General features: G+C 40.1%; 1 protein-coding gene across 14 annotated transcripts in view; it reads right to left on the bottom strand.

Annotated features, from left to right (window-relative positions):
- LOC135526264 (protocadherin alpha-C2-like) overlaps positions 1-21752 on the bottom strand; it is a 222383-nt gene that overhangs the window by 117619 nt on the left and 83012 nt on the right. For 6 of the 14 annotated variants that reach the window (XM_064954465.1, XM_064954461.1, XM_064954463.1 and 3 more), the window contains exon 2: positions 2577-2654. The exons of the other annotated variants lie outside the window; for them this stretch is intronic. In XM_064954465.1, the coding sequence (XP_064810537.1) occupies positions 2577-2654 (78 nt within the window). The remainder of the gene's footprint in view (positions 1-2576; positions 2655-21752) is intronic. 14 annotated transcript variants of the gene reach the window in all.

The raw sequence follows: 21752 nt of genomic DNA on the forward strand, positions 1-21752 counted from the left end.
TCGATCTACATATGTGAATTGGTGTCTATCTACGTTCATGGCTTATGTAAAATTGATAGAAAGACATGAAAGTAAAATTATAGCGATCATATTCATATCGGAATAACCGTGCATAAGGAAACGTGACCTCTCGGGAAAAGACCAGGCACACTATCATTAGAAAAATAAACGGACAACAGTGTGGTATTGTAGCTGCAGAGCTGAACCTAATTGGAATGCAGCATGCGTGCAAGTGTCTGGGTTACTAGTTTAGCTGCAGGGAGAAAAGTATGTGGAGGATTTGATACACAAACAAGCCAACAAAACCCTCTCACAGGCAGGAGTGATGCTGAGTGCTTGGACTAGATACGCGCTGACTTGGGAATGGGAAAGTGTCTGTGTCTGTGTGTGTGTGTGTGTGTCCCAGCTAGAAAATGTGGTTCCTTGGAAGTTGTGCGAACGTAAGTTTTTGGTTTCCCATTGGTTCTGGGAACAAAGCCACACGTTTCCTGACCGTTAAAACCGAACATTTAGCCAGTTCTGTGAAGGTTCTTTTTTTTTAGGTTGCAGGTAGTTTCTGAAAACCCTTCTCTATTGTTCCCTGAAAGTCTTCCTGACAGGTTTAATTAATTATAGGCCATTTGAAGGTAATTAAACAACATCCTGAGAACATTTTTCAATAACACTGCTAGCTTAGGGTAACTGTTTAGAACACTAAGCACAGACAGGAAATTAATTTGATTAGGCATGCAAACACATTTTTATTTCAGTGTTGTATGGCAGACTTGAACCTACAGTCTTCTGCTCTCTATCCATGGAATTAGTCCACTGCGCCAGCAGGATGGAGCTACCATGGCATGTTTTTTTTAAACTCATACAAAGCTGTAAAGGTTTTTGTCCATTCAAATGGACCCCATTTCAAAGGAAACAACCACTCATTAAGATCAGGTGTGGCCAATTAGTGGACGCGGCCAACACACTGAACACACTTCACAGGATAGAGGATAGAGAGAGTTTTGTTCATGCTGAGAAGGGAATGTATATGCTTTAACTTAACACTTTGAACCCTGCGATTGATTTCTTAACCTTTGCGTGAGTTCCAAATATCTCTAACAGTCGCCGCAGCGCGAGTTTTTCCATGCGCGTGATGTCAGAATGCACTCACTGTTCCAAAATGTGATTGTTATGCAATAGGAAAGTTAACACACACAGCCCTCAAACCAAGGCATTCTGCCTGTTAATTATCTACACTATAGGCTATGTTTCAACTGGTCAATTTCAAATGATTTTCTAACAACGTTTATTTTCTAACAACAGTTTGAATTGAGGTGTGTTCCCGCCTCCCCATGAATTCACATAGAAGTAGCTAATTTCGCTGTTTGACGACAATTCCCGTTTGAGGTGTTACTGAGCCGGACAAACGTCTCTATTCGATGAGGGCCCAAGCACTTCCCCAGTGTTTCCCCCAGATCAAGTATGCAGACATTTGCATATCTCCAGTCAGAACAGAACTTCAGAATGTGCACCACACTGGAAAGACCGTGTTAATGCAACATGTTCCTGTAAAAAAAACAGTGTCCCGCTCAAACACTGACATCCGCCTTAACTGAACGTTGTCAGTAAGTGTTCTAGTCCCACCGGTCTGAGCTCATGCTGCAGGGACCACTGTAGAGTTATTACACCTGTGTGTCCGTACGTGCATTAATCTTCTGAGAACATTACTTTCAATAGAACGATGAGAAAACCGCCAGAAAACATTATGCTGAAGTCCTGGAATTCCCGCAGAAGAACGTTGTTTCTTAAGGTTCTCTGGACAAGTTGAGAGCATGACTTTAAATAGAACCACGGGGAAACCTGTAGGAAACGTTATGGGAAGGTTGTGTGCAAAATAAGCATAAGCACAACCACGCTCTCACCAAGCTCTACGCAACATGCGGTTCTCAGAACGTCATGTGCTAGCTGGGGTGTGTGCGCGTGTTATGCGCGTGCTTGCGTGCATGTCTGTGTGAGTGTGTGTGTGTGGCTAATATAAGTTGAGTTATTGCATAAAATGACTACATTTAATCCAACAAATGGATTGCTTTAGAAATATAAAGGCCAGGAAACCAACCATGCCATTTAAACCAAGGCTATGGTTGGCTGTTTGATTGGATATCCACACAATAGGCATCGGCAGTAATCACTCTGATAGGCTGTCCAAACCTCTACCACGCCTATAACAGGCTCTTTGATTGGCTCTCGGAGTGGCTGGGGACACAGGCGGTGTCCGATAGATGAATAGTCCCCTTGGGACCACCTCCAGCGGGGTAAGAGCTCCACTGTATAATAGATTCATCCCCCCCCCCCCCCCCCACGGTGACGCACATGCTGCCTCTCTCCTATTCCCCCCAGCCCTCCCTCATTGCCCCATTCTGACGAGCACTACCATGCACCAAGGACGGGGACCCCACAAGGACGACCGATTACGTACACACAATGTCAGTGACACTATTGCCAGTGACAGACTGTTACACACTTATAGGGAGACGCTGAGACTGAGACGACATGTACAGCTACGTAACACATTGAGACACGTATATTCAGGGATTTTACTATACCGTTAGTTTTCTGGGTTGTGTGTGTGAGAGAGACTGGGGGCGACTTCGAGGATCCTGCCTTAATGTTTCACTTCTCATCTGTATCCAAAAGAGAAACACAACAAACATTTGTAGCGCACAAATACTATGATCCTCCAACCCCCATCTGTTAGGTTTGCAGGGAAAAATAGAAATATGCCCGTATGGCCAAGAACGCAGTCATGCTTAAACTTGGTGAAATTCACAAAGCATTTAATAAATGTTACACATGCACACATATGAGTATAAGTGAAGGAATATGGCCTGGACCCCACTATCTATATCTAAATGAATAGAAACACAGAAACACATTGGCAATAGATATCAATGGAGCTCAGAGCGTGCGCACACACACACACACACACACACACACACACACACACACACACACACACACACACACACACACACACACACACACACACACACACAGAGATAGATTTAGTTCAGCCTTTGACCAGGAGGGGGAGATTTTTCCTTCAGTTCCTTTGTTCTCCCTAGATCCTGGCTCTCTACTAGAGATGAGATGAACTGATTCGCCACACATGACACAAACACTCCCACCCACCCCCGCAAAACCACATATTGCTTGATAAATACATGCACCCGAATCACAGCCACTCAGACACACACCACATAAACAATAACCGTGGTTCAGTTATTAAATGTGTTTGGGACGCTGCCGTGCATGTCTTTCTCCCCTGCGGAAATGAAAAAGGAAATCTCCCGCCGGTAAGAAACGAGAGATAGAGTACACAGCTGTGTGCCTGCCTAATATCACCAAGCGAGCGCTCAGCTAGATACTCATCAACACAATGACTCGCTGCAGACACAGAGCAAATCTGCATTTGCACAGCAATGTTCTCAAAGAGACAACCCTAATCAACTACACTACGACATTGTCCCCCTCTCAATAGATAGATAGATATAGGAGAAGGCACTAAGGTCTAAATGTATTGTGTAATACCAGTCTCCTTCATATGTAACAGGATATATTCAAGCCGTGTTCACTACTGAGTGTGCAGTGCAGTGAGTTCAGCGCAGGTCCAGCCTTGGTGCAAGAGGCCTCAACGCAGGTATTTAAATAAGACTGAATAATGCAGTGGAACTCTGGTCTGCAGAGTGAGACACTTTGGAAGCAGTTTGAAAGAGTTTCTCAGCCTGCTCCCCTTTCCAGAACTCATCCGTTCTCAAAGCCTCCGTTTTCTCTGTAGTTCTTAGAAAACATGAAACATCATCTTCCACTTTCAACATCAAAACATAGTCACCTAAATGCATCATCAACATGCAAATGAAAAAAAAGGACATGCTTCCCACTTCAGATGAACCGAGTTCAGTGTGTGTGTGTGTGTGTGTGTGTGTGTGTGTGTGTGTGTGTGTGTGTGTGTGTGTGTGTGTGTGTGTTGATGTTACCCTTTCATTGGCAGCCCTGTGTGGAGGTTACATGTCCACCATATATTACAGCTCCTTAGAGGTACTAAAAACTCTGTTAACCCGTGCCGTTTTCTCTAGTTATTCCTGCCATTTGCAATCTACTGTATCATTCGCATAGACTGTAAAGGCGGGGGGGGGGGGGGGAGATATAGGTGAGGAAGGAGATGGACAGAACAAAGAGTAAGAGGGGAGTACATAACGAGAGAAAGAGTGACAGCGCTGTAAAAAAATAAAAAAATAAAAAGTGGAAAAATCCCTCAAAAACAGAAAAATATAGTGAGAAAGAGAAGACTAGTAAAAGACGGTGAGAGGAGTAGAGGAGTAGAGGAGGAAGGCGGGCGGCAGTCACCGGCTCCTGAGACTGAGAATGACTGGCGTCTCTGCTTGTTCTCGCTCCTCTGTTTTTACACATCCACTGCGACATGAAGATCCTTCCCTATAATCGCATTGCGGAAGCACCAAAGTGGAATTGTCACTTAGACAAGGTTTTAACGGCCGCCCTAATCCTGGAAAACTGGGAGCACTGACAGCGCGGGCAGAATGGAGGTATTCACAAAACGGGATTTGGAGGAATTTGGGAGCGTTGTGCGTTTGTAGCAAGAGCTAGACAAGGTCAGATGAAGGACCCATGGGGCCACAGACACTTTGCTTCAGAACTATGGAACTATGTTCGAGGGGACTGGAAAGTGAATGAGGATTAGATAGTTGGATGTAAACAGGAGATTAACAAAGCAACTGCAGGACCACGCTACTCTCTCCTACAATCACAACCAGCCAAGAAGGGAAACAGAATTACATCACATGTTATGTTTGGGTGTTTTTTTTTGTTGGTCTTTGTGTGACTGTTTGGAAATAATATTTTCTTTTGACACACAACTCCTATTAGAGTCCGAATTTGGTCTCGTTATCCAGTGTGATGTATTGTGGATAATATGGTATCTGGCCTATTTTATCAGAGTAGCTGATCTAGTGTGATGACGCATGGGGATCTCTAAACCATCAACTCTCCATCATTACTAGCTATGACACACTGCTGAAATCTAAACCATCCATCCCGGTCATATCAGAATGCTTCATGAAACATGGAGCATGACTGATAGGATAGCCTGCAGACTGGTGCTGAGAGGGTTCAGTGTACCTCACATGTACGTGACCCTACAGATGCACGCACACGCATGTACACAGGCACACATGCACACACACACACACACACACACACACACACATGCAAGCATGACACGCACACACTCAGGTCCAAAGTTTTTGGCACCCTTGATTAAGATGAGCGGGAAAAAAGACTGTCAAAAATAAATGATTCAAATACTGAGCTATATAGGTTACAAAAAAAATGAAATTATATTATTTTATATTAATACAATTGCTCAGAGGAAGAGATTTTGTGAAACAAGTCATATTTTTTTCTCGAAAAGATAGGGGCTCAAATGTATTGGCCCCCCTTTTTCAATACCTTTCAATACCTCACCTGAGGATAATGACACAGAGACTTTTACTAATAAAACATTTAATGAGATTGATGAACACATTGGGTGGGATCTTAGACCATTCCTCCATAAAGAATATTTCCAGATCCTTGATATCCTTTGTCTGCACTTATGGACTGCCCTCCTCAAACCACAACACGATGCTGTTCAGAGATAGATGGGAGGGGGTGAGTGGAGCTGACGGGCAGGACTAAAAACAACAAGAGAACTAATGTCAAATCTACTGTGTCCGTAAATATATATATACTGTAGGTTCAGAGGGGTGGAATTAATAACAAAACGGGGATGGTCTTCAGAGATAGATGGGAGGGGGGGGTTGAGGGTAACAAAACGGGACAGAGATAGATGAGGGGTGGAATTAATAACAAAACGGGATTTTGTGAAACAACACAGTTAAAAACATATGGCAAAAAAACAAAACGGGATGGTCTTCAGAGATGGATGGGAGGGGTTGAGGGTAGCTGAGGGGTGGGATTAATAACAAAACGGGATGGTCTTCAGAGATAGATGGGAGGGGTTGAGGGTAGCTGAGGGGTGGGATTAATAACAAAACGGGATGGTCTTCAGAGATAGATGGGAGGGGTTGAGGGTAGCTGAGGGGTGGGATTAATAACAAAACGGGATGGTTTTCAGAGATAGATGGGAGGGGTTGAGGGTAGCTGAGGGGTGGGATTAATAACAAAACGGGATGGTCTTCAGAGATAGATGGGAGGTTTAAAAAAAATCAAATCAAATTTTATTTGTCACATACACATGGTTAGCAGATGTTAATGCGAGTGTAGCGAAATGCTTGTGCTTCCAGTTCCGACAATGCAGTAATAACCAACAAGTAATCTAACTAACAATTCCAAAACTAATTTCTTATACACAGTGTAAGGGGATAAAGAATATGTACATAAAGATATGAATGAGTGATGGTGCAGAGCAGCATAGGCAAGATACAGTGGATGGTATCGAGTACAGTATATACATATGAGATGAGTATGTAAACAAAGTGGCATAGTTAAAGTGGCTAGTGATACATGTATTACATAAGGATGCAGTCGATGATAGAGTACAGTATATACGTATACATATGAGATGAATAATGTAGGATATGTAAACATTATATTAGGTAGCATAGTTTAAAGTGGCTAGTGATATATTTTACATCCTTTCCCATCAATTCCCATTATTGAAGTGGCTGGAGTTGAGTCAGTGTGTTGGCAGCAGCCACTCAATGTTAGTGGTTGCTGTTTAACAGTCTGATGGCCTTGAGATAGAAGCTGTTTTTCAGTCTCTCGGTCCCAGCTTTGATGCACCTGTACTGACCTCGCCTTCTTGATGGTAGCGGGGTGAACAGGCAGTGGCTCGGGTGGGTGTTGTCCTTGATGATCTTTATGGCCTTCCTGTAACATCAGGTGGTGTAGGTGTCCTGGAGGGCAGGTAGTTTGCCCCCGGTGATACGTTGTGCAGACCTCACTACCCTCTGGAGAGCCTTACGGTTGTGGGCGGAGCAGTTGCTGTACCAGGCAGTGATACAGCCCGCCAGGATGCTCTCGATTTTGCATCTGTAGAAGTTTGTGAGTGCTTTTGGTGACAAGCCGAATTTCTTCAGCCTCCTGAGGTTGAAGAGGCGCTGCTGCGCCTTCTTCACGATGCTGTCTGTGTGAGTGGACCAATTCAGTTTGTCTGTGATGTGTATGCCGAGGAACTTAAAACTTACCACCCTCTCCACTACTGTTCCATCGATGTGGATTGGGGGGTGTTCCCTCTGCTGTTTCCTGAAGTCCACAATCATCTCCTTAGTTTTGTTGACGTTGAGTGTGAGGTTATTGTCCTGACACCACACTCCGAGGGCCCTCACCTCCTCCCTGTAGGCTGTCTCATCGTTGTTGGTAATCAAGCCTACCACTGTTGTGTCGTCTGCAAACTTGATGATTGAGTTGGAGGCGTGCGTGGCTGCGCAGTCGTGGGTGAACAAGGAGTACAGGAGAGGGCTCAGAACGCACCCTTGTGGGGCCCCAGTGTTGAGGATCAGCGGGGTGGAGATGTTGTTGCCTACCCTCACCACCTGGGGGCGGCCCGTCAGGAAGTCCAGTACCCAGTTGCACAGGGCGGGGTCGAGACCCAGGGTCTCGAGCTTGATGACGAGCTTGGAGGGTACTATGGTGTTAAATGCCGAGCTGTAGTCGATGAACAGCATTCTCACATAGGTATTCCTCTTGTCCAGATGGTTTAGGGCAGTGTGCAGTGTGGTTGAGATTGTGTCGTCTGTGGACCTATTTGAGCGGGTAAGCAGATTGGAGTGGGTCTAGGGTGTCAGGTAGGGTGGAGGTGATATGGTCCTTGACTAGTCTCTCAAAGCACTTCATGATGACGGAAGTGAGTGCTACGGGGCGGTAGTCGTTTAGCTCAGTTACCTTAGCTTTCTTGGGAACAGGAACAATGGTGGCCTTCTTGAAGCATGTGGGAACAGCAGACTGGTATAGGGATTGATTGAATATGTCCGTAAACATACCAGCCAGCTGGTCTGCGCATGCTCTGAGGGCGCGGCTGGGGATGCCGTCTGCAGCCTTGCGAGGGTTAACACGTTTAAATGTTTTACTCACCTCGGCTGCAGTGAAGGAGAGACCGCATGTTTCCGTTGCAGGCCGTGTCAGTGGCACTGTATTGTCCTCAAAGCGGGCAAAAAAGTTATTTAGTCTGCCTGGGAGCAAGACATCCTGGTCCGTGACTGGGCTGGATTTCTTCCTGTAGTCCGTGATTGACTGTAGACCCTGCCACATACCTCTTGTGTCTGAGCCGTTGAATTGAGATTCTACTTTGTCTCTATACTGACGCTTAACTTGTTTGATTGCCTTACGGAGGGAATAGCTGCACTGTTTGTATTCGGTCATATTACCAGTCACCTTGCCCTGATTAAAAGCAGTGGTTCGCGCTTTCAGTTTCACGCGAATGCTGTCATCAATCCACGGTTTCTGGTTGGGGAATGTTTTAATCGTTGCTATGGGAACGACATCTTCAACGCACGTTCTAATGAACTCGCACACCGAATCAGCGTATTCGTCAATGTTGTTGCCTGATGCAATACGAAACATGTCCCAGTCCACGTGATGGAAGCAGTCTTGGAGTGTGGAATCAGCTTGGTCGGACCAGCGTTGGACAGACCTCAGTGCGGGAGCTCCTTGTTTTAGTTTCTCTCTGTAGGCAGGGATCAGCAAAATGGAGTCGTGGTCAGCTTTTCCGAAAGGGGGGCGGGGCAGGGCCTTATATGCGTCGCGGAAGTTAGAATAACAATGATCCAAGGTTTTGCCAGCCCTGGTGGCGCAATCGATATGCTGATACATTTTAGGGAGTCTTGTTTTCAGATTAGCCTTGTTAAAATCCCCAGCTACAATGAATGCAGCCTCAGGATGTATGGATTCCAGTTTGCAAAGAGTCAAATAAAGTTTGTTCAGAGCCATCGATGCGTCTGCTTCGGGGGGAATATATACGGCTGTGATTATAATCGAAGAGAATTCTCTTGGTAGATAATGCGGTCTACATTTGATTATGAGGAATTCTAAATCAGGTGAACAGAAGGATTTGAGTTCCTGTATGTTTCTGTGATCACACCACGTCTCGTTAGCCATAAGGCATACGCCCCCGCCCCTCTTCTTACCAGAAAGGTGTTTGTTTCTGTCGGCGCGATGCGTGGAGAAACCCGCTGGCTGCACCGCCCCCGAAAGCGTCTCTCCAGTGAGCCATGTTTCCATGAAGCAAAGAACGTTACCCTTGCTCGGATTTCATAGCTGTAGGGTGGGATTAAAAACAAAAAACTGGAAGTAGAAGCCTAAGTGTTGTTGTCCATTAGTTTACTCTAATTAGGTGAGGGGTGGTAGGGTTAGGGGAAAATAATGAAGGAAAATAGATTTTAAATAAATCTATCTATATATACACTACTGTCGCAACGTCAACAGTGAAGAGGCGACTCCGGGATGCTGGCCTTCTAGAATGGCCAATAAAAAGAAAAGATTAAGATGGGCAAAGGAACACAGACACTGGACAGAGGAACTCTACCTAAAAGGCCAGAGTCCCGGAGTCACCTCTTCACTGTTGACTTTGAGACTGGTGTTTTGCGGGTACTATTTAATGAAGCTGACTTTTGAGGCGTCTGTTTCTCAAACTTGACACTCTAATGTACTTGTCCTCTTGCTCAGTTGTGCATGGGGCCTCCCACTCCTCTTTCTATTCTGGTTAGAGACAGTTTTGCGCTGTTCTGTGAAGGGAGTAGCACACACCGAGACACCAGACCAGCTCGGCAGCAGAGAGACAAGCTAGCTGCAATCAGGTCAGTGTGGGACAAATGGGTGGACCACCTTCCCCTCTTTTACAACTCTGGGCCCAATGTTACTGTTAATGAGCAGCTTATGCCATTTAGGGGCCGCTGCCCCTTCAGGCAGTACATACCGTCTAAACCGGCAAAATATGGAATCAAGATATGGGCTGCCTGTGATGCTGCTTCATCATATGTGTGGAACTTGCAGGTGTATTTGGGGAAGCCAGATGAATGGAGCCCCTGAGAAGAACCAAGGGATGCGGGTTGTCCTGGAAGTGACAGAGGGACTCCTTGGCCACAACATCACGTGCAATAACCTTTTTACTTCGCACAAGCTGGGACAGGAGCTCCTCAATTTAGACAATTTAGACAAGCTGGTGACTGGCTACAGTGGCAAAAAAAGAACCCTTCGCTGGCCACTTGTGATATTCTTCAACATCTTGGTTGGTGGAAAACGTCTTTGTCATCTGGATGGCGTTGAACCCCGATTGGAACAGAGGGAAGCTCCAGAGGAGATGGCTCTTTCTCTTGGAGCTGGGCAAGGAATTGGTAAGACCTCAAAGCCAGAGGAGGCAACATATCCCAAGCACCCCAGCTTTTGCAGCCATCGTAAGGATGATTGAGGAGGATGCTGGTTCCCCATCCGCCCGACCCACATAACCTACAACTCCAATACCGGAAGTGTGAGTAATGTTGTTGCATGTGTGTGTGTCTGACTCTCTTACCTTGCTTGGCCTGCTGTAACTATATACGTGAGTGAGTGAGTGAGTGAGTGAGTGAGTGAGTGAGTGAGTGAGTGAGATGCTAGTAAAATTCCTGAACTAAGTATTATCATCATTCTAGAAGAAGCGCTGCGATGTGTGTGGACCCAAGAAGGACAGGAAGACACAGTACACATGCATCAAGTGCAGGTAATACATTTGCAACACACACAGAGTAAAACTCTGTCCCCCATGTGGTGTGTAGACCGGCCTTAATTTGAATTTGTGTTCAGTGTGTCCTTCCAATTTGTTCTGTTCAAAGCAATCAACATCAATAGTGATGAAAACTTTGTTTCATTTATATTTGTTCAGGATAAACATGATTTATTCCACCCATGTCTTGATTCTCATTGATTTCTGTTTACAAAAATCACATTTGATTTTTTAAAACTTGCGTAGTGCTTTTATTGATAAATGTGATCTACATTAGCAGAGGTAAATGGCAAATATTAACCATGTATTGCTTGTAATTGAAATAAGTCAACATCTATTAATTAAGTATTTTTACATACATTGTTATGGCTGTATTGTTTTAAAAAACAAATAATGTTGTGGGTCCATCAGACCTGCAAAAATTTGGTGAAAAACCAAAACATGAACACCACACAAGGGTTAACAAGGGCCCCAGGACCAGTGGTAGCAAAATAGGCCCATAACATCAAAGATCCAGCACCATATTTTACAGTAACTATGGTATGGGGTTCTGTTCTACATATGCCTATTTATTTCGAAGCAAAGCCCACCACTGATATCTGTGGCCAAAGAGCTCTATTGTCCTCAATGATCTGGAAAGATTCTGTATGGAGGCATGGTGTAAGATCCCTTCTCCAATCTCATCATTTAAAAAAAAGGCTCTGTGCCTTTATCCTCGCAAGGTGAGGTATTAAAAAGTACTGAAAACAGGGGTGTCTCACATAAAGTATTGTCTAAAAACCTACCCAGAATCACATAGTCAAAAACCACATACTGTCAACTACTACTCAGTTAGAACTTCGTCAGAATGACACAAAGAGTCCAGAAAACTCACCGCACAGATACAGGACAAGACTTCAGCATCAGTGCCTAAAAAGCAACTAAGACAAACTGTGAAACGGGAGCCCTTTCCCTCTCATTGTTCCTGTCACAGCCACACACACAGGTGAGAGGGACTGGCACACTGAAATATGCAGCACTGCTGACAGCCCTAGTTACCCGAAGAGAGATTGGGGTGAGGAGAGGACAGAGGAACAGAGAGAGTAGAGAAGAGGAGAGGAGAGGAGAGGAGAGGAGAGGAGAGGAGAGGAGAGGAGAGGAGAGGAGAGGAGAGGAGAGGAGAGGAGAGGAGAGGAGAGGAGAGGAGAGGAAAGGAAAGGAGAGGAGAAGACAGACAGACAGACAGACAGATAGACAGACAGACAGACAGACAGACAGACAGACAGACAGACAGACAGACAGACAGACAGATAGACAGACAGACAGACAGACAGACAGACAGACAGACAGACAGACAGACAGACAGACAGTGCACTCTTAGGAAAAAAAGGTCTAGAGCCTAAAAGGATTGTTCGGCTGACCCCATAGGAGAACCGTATGAAGAAACTTTCTTGGTTTCAGCTAGAACCATTTTAGTCCCAGGTAGAACCCTTTTTAGTTCCATGTAGAACCTTTTCCACAGAGAGTTCTTCAAGGAACCCAAAAGAGTTTGACCTGGAACCAAAAAGGGTTATCCTATTGGGACAGCCGGAGAACCCTTTTGGAACCCTTTTTTATCAAGAGTGTGGGGTGAAGACTGTCCCTATAGACAAAGAGACAGACTGACTGAGACTACAAAGAGGAAAGGAAAGGAGGGAGGAAAGAAAAGGAAGGGAACGGAAAGGAAAGGAGAGGAAAGAAAGAAAAGAAAATTAAAGGAAAACGGAGAGGAATACAGATAGCAGAAGAATAAGAGGTGGGGGGAAATTAGAAAACATTTATGAAGTAATAAAAAAAACTGATAGAATATAGGGGAGGAGCCATCCAATACAGCAAGCACAGGAAGACAGAGAAAGAGGAAGGTTTCAGACATTTTACATCCGACTGCACTCACACTACGAGACAGAAGGGGGCACAAGAGAGAGAGAACGAACGAGGGAGAAAAGGGCTGTGTGGGAGGAGGTCGAGATAGCAAGATCCGCTGTGTGTGAAAAAGAAGGCAAAATGGAGAGAGAGAGAGAGAGAGGGAGTGAAAGAAAGAAAGATGGAATAAGAATGACAGAGGAAGAGGGAACCAGAAAGACGAGCTAAGAAACAGAGTGGCTGTGAGAATAAGGGCGAGTGATGGAGAGGGGAGGGAGACGGAGAGGGGAGGGGGAAAGATGGAGGGAGAGAGTGAGAGATTGAGGTAGAAGGGGTAGAGAGCTGTCTCAGCCATTCAGTCTAATAGTGTAACACTCTTCCACAACACTCACATCCCACTGTTTAATTCATACGGGACAGCCCAGTAGATAAGATGGCGGGAAATATAAGAGAGGAGAGTACTGACTGACAGGAGCAGAGGCAGGGGAAGCTTTAACCTGCACGCACCAAAGACACACACATGTAGACACACATACTATACACTAAAGAAGAGTGGATAAATATGTTTGACAGCCAAAGCCTGAGCAGGTCTGCCTCCCTGTGCAGGAGATGGTTGTCTCATTGACGTTAAGCGATTATAATACCATTATTCCCAAATCTCAAAAAAATCTCCTCTATGGCAGATGGTCTCCCTAAAAAAAAAAAAAGACAGACGGACAGACAGACAGACAGACAGACAAATAAAAAGCTATAAAATGCTCAAAATGTGTCAAAGAAAGCTTTCCAGCAAGGCTAGTTCCCTTAAAAGGATACAGTTAGATAAAAGAAGCAAACACAGGAATGTCTTCCTCCCATTAACCTGTGAATATAGTGTTCTGCATTGCAATTATCTGTACAGGCAATTGGAGTAGAGAGAGAATGGCGGTGAGTCATCGGAGACCTGGCCCATTCTCGCATATCAGAGAGTGCTGGTTTTAGAAATACACATGTCATGCTGTCATGCATAACCCCAGCCTGAAACACCTGTGTGTGTGTGTGTGTGTGTGTGTGTGTGTGTGTGTGTGTGTGTGTGTGTGTGTGTGTGTGTGTGTGTGTGTGTGTGTGTGTGTGGAGTGAGTTTAGACCTGTGTACAGTATGTGTGTGTAGCCTATGTGTGGGTGAACATACAGGACGTCGGCACACATGGGGCATTTTACACACAACTGAATGCGCTCATAACAGGCCCAGCATTACCCAGGTTATGGGGCAAATGGCACCAGGGGAGTCAGAACCCTGCAGATGGGGACACTGCTCTCTGCTCTCTCCAACAGCCATAAAAACACTCTCAATTCAATCTTCCATCCATGAATAAAGTAAACATTGGATGGATTCATCAGTGAAGTTTGCAGCAACTGTGGCCACTTTCAATTGTAGGCTTCCAACATCTACTCAGTCTGCATTGGGACTGCATGATTACACTGTGTGGGGTCAAGAAGCTTAGGAGGGCTGAGTTCAAGATAATTAAACATGTTGCAATGTTGGACAACCATTTTCAGGTTCTTGAACGAGAGACCACGGTAATATTGCAACAAATACAATCACTTTCCTTTTCTTCAACCATCATTCTGCAAGTGGACATTCAACAAAGTGTGTTTACGTTGTATAACTCTGTACTGTGTGGCTCTTCTGGCTCAGTGACTTGGATGCAACCTCCAAGTGACCTCAAGCCAGCGCATGTCAGACCCAGGATCAGCAGCTGCTGTTTGGGCTAAGAGTAAAGAATACTGTAATTTTAGCTAAGAGTATAGATTACTGTAATATTAGCTAAGAGTATAGACTACTGCAATATGAGCCAAGAAAAGACGGCTGTAATATTAGCTAAGAGTAAAGAATACAGTAATATTAGATAAGAGTAATGACTAATGTAATATTAGCTAATGTAGTATTAGCTAAGAGTAACGACGCCTGTAATATTAGCTAAGAGCACAGCTAAGAGTACGACTGCTGTAATAATCGCTAAGCTTAAAGACTACTCTAATATTAGCTACGAGTTTATACTACTGTAAAATTAGCTAAGAGTAAAGACTGATGTAATATCAGCTAAGAGGAATGACTACTGAAATATTAGCTAAAAGTATAGACTACTGTAATACTAGCTAAGTGTAACGACTACTGCAATATTAGGTAAGAGTAACGACTACTGTGATATTCGCTAAGAGAAATGACTACTGTAATATTAGGTAAGAGTAATGACTACTGTAATATTAGCAAAGCGTAACGAATATTGTAATGTTAGCTAAGAGTAAAGACTGCTGTAATATTAGCCAAGAGTAAAGACTACTGTAATATTAGCTAAGAGTAAAGACTACTGTAATATTAGCTAAGAGTAAAGACTACTGTAATATTAGCTAAGAGTAACGACTACTGTAATAATAGCTAAGAGTAAGACTACTGTAATATTAGAAAATAAAATACTACTGTAATATTAGCTAAGAGTATGGACTACTGTAATATTAGCTAAGAGTAAAGACTACTGTGATTTTAACTAAGAGTAAAGAACAACAACTGTAATATTAGCTAAGAGAAAGACTACTGAAATATTAGCTTGTACGCATATAATCGACTACTGTAATCTTAGCTAAGAGTAATGAAGACTGTAATGTTACTAAAAGTAACCTAAGAGCTACTGTGATGTGTTTTAGCTAAGAGTAACAACTTGTAATATTAGATAATAGTAAAACTGGTGTAATATTAGCTAAGACAAACAACTATCGTAATATTAGATAAGAGAAATGACTGATGTAACATTAGCTAAGAGTAACAACAACTGCAATATTAGCTGAGAGTAACAACTACTCTAATATTAGATAAAATGATCGATAACTACTGTAATCTTAGCTAAGAGTAACGAAGACTGTGATATTAGCAAAGAGTACTAACAACTGTAATAGTAGCTAAGAGTTTATACAACTGTAATATTAGCTGAGAGTATATACAACTGTAAAATTAGACAAAGAGTAAAAACTGCTGTAATATCAGCTAAGAGTAACGACTACTGAAATATTTGCTAAAGAGAAACGACTACTGAAATATTATCTAAAAGTATTTAAAAAAGACTACTGTAATATTAGCTAAGAGTAATGACTACTGTAATATTAGCCAAGAGTAAAGACTACTGTAATATTAGCCAAGAGTAACGACTACTGAAAATAAGCTAATCGTAAAGACTTTTGTGAAATTCTGTAAGAGTAACGACTACTGCAATGTTAGCTAAAGAGTACAGCTAAGAGTAACGACTACTGTAATATTAGCTTAGAGAATATACTACTGTAATATTAGCTAAAAGTATAGACTACTGTAATCCTAGCTAAGAGTAATAAAGACTGTAATATTAGCTAAGAGTACAGCTAAGAGTAACAACTACGGTAGTATTAGCTAATAGCAAAGACCACTGTAATATTACCTAAGAGTAAAGACTGCTGTAATATTAGCTAGGAGTAACAATATTGTAATGTTAGCTAAAGTATAGAACACAGTAAAGATTTCTGCTAAGAGTAAAGACTACTGTAATATTAGCTAAGTGTAAAGAATATTGTAATTTTAGCTAAGTGCATAGACAACTGTAATATTAGCTAAGAGTAAAGACTGCTGTAATATTAGCTAAGAGTAAAGACTACTGTAATATTAGCTAAGAGTAAAGACTGCTGTAATATTAGCTAAGAGTAAAGACTACTGTAATATTAGCTAAGAGTAAAGACTGCTGTAATATTAGCTAAGAGTAAAGACTACTGTAATAATAGAACAGAGTAAAGAATACTGTAATTTTAGCTAAGAGTAAGACTACTGTAATATTAGAAAATAATTTATACAACTGTAATATTAGCTGAGAGTATGGACAACTGTAATATTAGCTAAGAGTAAAGACTACTGTGATTTTAACTAAGAGGAACAACAACTGTAATATTAGCTAAGAGTATATTTTACTGTAAAATTAGCTAAGAGTAAAGAATGCTGTAATATTAGCTAAGAGTAACGACTACTGTAGTTTTAGCTAAGAGTGAAAATACTGTAATATAGGCAAAGAGTAACAACTACTGAAATATTACCTAAAGGTATAGACTACTGTACCCAGCTAAGAGTAACGAAGACTGTAATATTAGCTAAGAGAAAAGACTGCTGTAATATTAGCTAATAGTAACGAATATTGTAATGTTAGCTAAGAGTAAAGACTACTGTAATATTAGCAAAGAGTAATAACTACTGTAATAATAGCAAAGAGTAAAGACATCTGTGATTTTAGCTAAGAGTAACGACTACTGTAAAATTAGCTAGTGTTTATACAACTGTAATATTGGCTAAGAGTAAAGACTGCTGTGATAGGAGTAAACGAAAATTGTAATTTTAGCTAAGAGTATTGGACACTGTAACAATTACTGAGAGTAAAGACTACTGTAATATTAGCTAAGATCAAAGAGTACTGTAATATTAGCTAAGAGCAAAGAGTACTGTAATATTAGCTAAGAGTAACAATTACTGTAACAATGGCAAAGAGTAAAGGCTACTGTGATTTTTGCTAACAGGAACGACTACTGTAATATTTGCTAATAGTTTATACAGCTGTAAATCTAATATTAGTTAAGCGTAAAGAATATTGTAATTTTAGCTAAGAGTATAGACCACTGTAACAATTCCTGAGAGTAAAAAATACTGTAATAATAGCAAAGAGTAAAGACTTCTGTGATTTTAGCTATGAGAAACGACTACCGTAATATTAGCTAAGAGTTGATGCAACTGTAATATTAGCTGAGAGTACAGACAACTTTAATATTAGCTAAAAGTATAGACTACTATTATCCCAGCTAAGAGTAACGATAACTGTAATTTTAGCCAAGAGTATAGATGACTGAAATATTAGCTAAGAGTAACGACTACTGAAAATTAGCTAATCGTAAAGACAACTGTAAAATTTGGTAAGAGTAACGACTACTGCAATGATAGCTAAGAGTACAGCTAAGAGTAACGACTAATGTAATATTAGCTTAGAGTATATAATACTGTAATAATGGCTAAAAGTATAGACTACTCCAATCCTATTCAAGAGAAATAAAGACTGTAATATTAGCTAAGAGTACAGCTAAGAGTAACTACAACGGTAGTATTAGCTAAGAGTAAAGACTGCTGTAATATTAGCTAAGAGTAATGACTACTGTAATGACAGCAAAGAGTAAAGACATCTGTGATTTTAGCAAAGAGTAACGACTACTGTAATATTAGCTAAGAGTTTATACAATTGTAATACTAGCTAAGAGCAAAGACCACTGTAATATTACCTAAGAGTAAAGACTGCTGTAATATTAGCTAGGAGTAAAGACTACTGTAATATTAACTAAGAGTAAAGACTACTGTAAAAGTTGGTAAGAGTATTGACTACAGCAATGTCAGCTAAGAGTACAGCTAATAGTAACGACTACTGTAATATTAGCGAAGAGTTTATACAATTGTAATATTAGGGAAGAGCAAAGACTGCTGTAATATTAGCTAAGCGAAACAAATATTGTAATTCCAGTTAAGAATATATACTACTGTAATATTAGCTAAGAGTATATTCTACTGTAATATTAGCTAAGAGTAAAAGACTTCTGTGATTTTAGCTCAGAGTAAAGACTGCTGTAATATTTGCTAAGACAAACGACTACTGTAATATTAGCAATGAGTAAAGACTGCTGTAATTTTAGCTAACAGTAATGACTACTGTAGTGTTAGCTAAAAGTAATAACTACTGTAATATTAGCTAAGAGAAACAACTAATCAAATATTACCTAAAGGTATAGACTACTGCAATCCCAGAGAATAGTAACGAAGACTGTAATATTCGTCAAGAGAATAGTCTTGGAGAAAATACTAATGTAATAATATCTAAAAGTATAGACAACTGTAATCCTTGCTAAGAGTAATAAAGACTGTAATATTAGCTAAGAGTACAGCTAAGGGTAACGACAACGGTAGTATTAGCTATTAGCAAAGACTGCTGTAATATTAGATAAGCGTAAAGACTACTGTAATATTAGCTATGATTAAAGACTACTGTAATAATAGCAAAGAGTAACGACAACCATAATATTAGATACGTTTATACAACTGTAAGATAAGCTGCGAGTATAGACAACTGAAACATTTGATAAGAGTAAAGACTGCTGTAATATTAGCTAAGAGTAACAACTACTGTAGTATGAGCTAAGAGTAATAAATAATGTAATATTAGCAAAGAGTAACGACTACTGTAATATTAGCTAAGAGTAATAACTACTGTAATATTAGCTAAGAGTAAAGACTACTGTAATAATAGAACAGAGTAAAGACTACTGTGATTTTAGCAAAGAGGAATGACTATTGTTATATTAGCTATGAGTATATTTTACTGGAAAATTAGCTAAGAGTAAAGAATGCTGTAATATTAGCTAAGAGTAACGACTACTGTAGTTTTAGCTAAGAGTGAAAATACTGTAATATAGGCAAAGAGTAACAACTACTGAAATATTACCTAAAGGTATAGACCACTGTACCCAGCTAAGAGTAACGAAGACTGTAATATTAGCTAAGAGAAAATACTGCTGTAATATTAGCTAATAGTAACAAATATTGTAATGTTAGCTAAGAGTAAAGACTACTGTAATATTAGCAAAGAGTAATAACTACTGTAATAATAGCAAAGAGTAAAGACATCTGTGATTTTAGCTAAGAGTAACGACTACTGTAAAATTAGCTAAGTGTTTATACAACTGTAATATTGGCTAAGAGTAAGTAAAGACTGCTGTGATAGGAGTAAACTTGCAATGAGCTAAAAATTGTAATTTTAGCTAAGAGTATTGGACACTGTAACAATTACTGAGAGTAAAGACTACTGTAATATTAGCTAAGATCAAAGAGTACTGTAATATTAGCTAAGATCAAAGAGTACTGTAATATTAGCTAAGAGCAAAGAGTACTGTAATATTAGCTAAGAGCAAAGAGTATTGTAATATTAGCTAAGAGTAACAATTACTGTAACAATGGCAAAGAGTAAAGGCTACTGTGATTTTTGCTAACAGGAACGACTACTGTAATATTTGCTAATAGTTTATACAGCTGTAAATCTAATATTAGCTAAGAGTAAAGAATATTGTAATTTTAGCTAAGAGTATAGACCACTGTAACAATTCCTGAGAGTAAAAAAAATACTGTAATAATAGCAAAGAGTAAAGACTTCTGTGATTTTAGCTATGAGAAACGACTACCGTAATATTAGCTAAGAGTTGATACAACTGTAATATTAGCTGAGAGTACAGACAACTTTAATATTAGCTAAAAGTATAGACTACTATTATCCCAGCTAAGAGTAACGATGACTGTAATTTTAGCCAAGAGTATAGATGACTGAAATATTAGCTAAGAGTAACGACTACTGAAAATTAGCTAATCGTAAAGACAACTGTAAAATTTGGTAAGAGTAACTACTACTGCAATGATAGCTAAGAGTACAGCTAAGAGTAACGACTAATGTAATATTAGCTTAGAGTATATAATACTGTAATAATGGCTAAAAGTATAGACTACTCCAATCCTATTTAAGAGAAATAAAGACTGTAATATTAGCTAAGAGTACAGCTAAGAGTAACTACAACGGTAGTATTAGCTAAGAGTAAAGACTGCTGTAATATTAGCTAAGAGTAATGACTACTGTAATGACAGCAAAGAGTAAAGACATCTGTGATTTTAGCAAAGAGTAACGACTACTGTAATATTAGCTTAGAGTTTATACAATTGTAATATTAGGTAAGAGCAAAGACTGCTGTAATATTAGCTAAGTGAAACAAATATTGTAATTCCAGTTAAGAATATATACTACTGTAATATTAGGTAAAAGTAACGACTACTGTAATATTAGCTAAGAGTATATTCTACCGTAATATTAGCTAAGAGTAAAGACTACTGGAATATTAGCTAAGAGTAAAGACTGCTGTAATATTAGCTAAGCCTAATGAATATTGAAATTCTAGCTCAGAGTAAAGACTGCTGTAATATTTGCTAAGACCAACACCTACTGTAATAATAGCAAAGAGTAAAGACATCTGTGATTTTAGCTAAGAGTAACGACTACTGTAATATTAGCTAAGAGTTTATACAACTGTAATATTAGCTAAGAGCAAAGACAACTGTAATATTAGCTAAGTGAAACAAATATTGTAATTCCAGTTAAGAGTAATGACTACTGTAATATTAGCTAAAGTAATAAACTACTGTAATATTAGCAATGATTAAGACTAGTATATTTGTCACGCCCTACTGAAATATATTATGTTTATCTAATTTAGTAAAGATTGTGGTGTGTTTTTACTGGAATATTAGCTAAGAGTAAAGACTGCTGTAATATTAGCTAAGCCATAATGAATATTGAAATTCTAGCTCAGAGTTAAAGACTGCTGTAATATTTGTTTTTGTAGACCAGTTAAACCTACTTTAATAATAAACAAAGAGTAAAGACATCTGTGATTTTAGCTCCTACTTAACAGAAGAACAGTAATATTAGCTAAATAGCAAAGACAACTGTAATATTAGCTGAGCATATAGACAACTGTAATATTAGCAATGAGTAAAGACTGCTGTAATTTTAGCTAAGAGTAATGACTACTGTAGTATTAGCTAAGAGTAATAAATACTGTAATATTAGCAATGATTAATGACTACTGTAACATTAGCTAAGAGTAAAAACTACTGTAATAATAGCAAGAAGTAACGACTACTGTAATATTAGCTAAAAGTATAGACTACTGTAATATTAGCTAAAAGTATGGACTACTGTAAAATTAGCTAAGAGTAACGACTACTGTAATATTAGCTAAAAGTATAGACTACTGTAATATTAGCTAAAAGTATAGACTACTGTAATACTTGCTAAGAGTAACGACTTATGTGATTTTAGTTAATAGTAAAGACTACTGTAACATTAGCTGAGAGTATAGACTACTGTAATATTAGCTAAGAGTAAAGACTACTGTAAAATTAGCTAATAGTAACGACAACTGTAATATTAACTAAGAGTAAAGGCTGCTACTGCAAATCTGCGCTCACATTCCACTCCCATATGAGCTCAAAACAGACAGCTGACTC

This window comes from Oncorhynchus masou, chromosome 32, assembly GCF_036934945.1.
Source record: "Oncorhynchus masou masou isolate Uvic2021 chromosome 32, UVic_Omas_1.1, whole genome shotgun sequence".
NCBI classification, from domain to species: domain Eukaryota; kingdom Metazoa; phylum Chordata; class Actinopteri; order Salmoniformes; family Salmonidae; genus Oncorhynchus; species Oncorhynchus masou.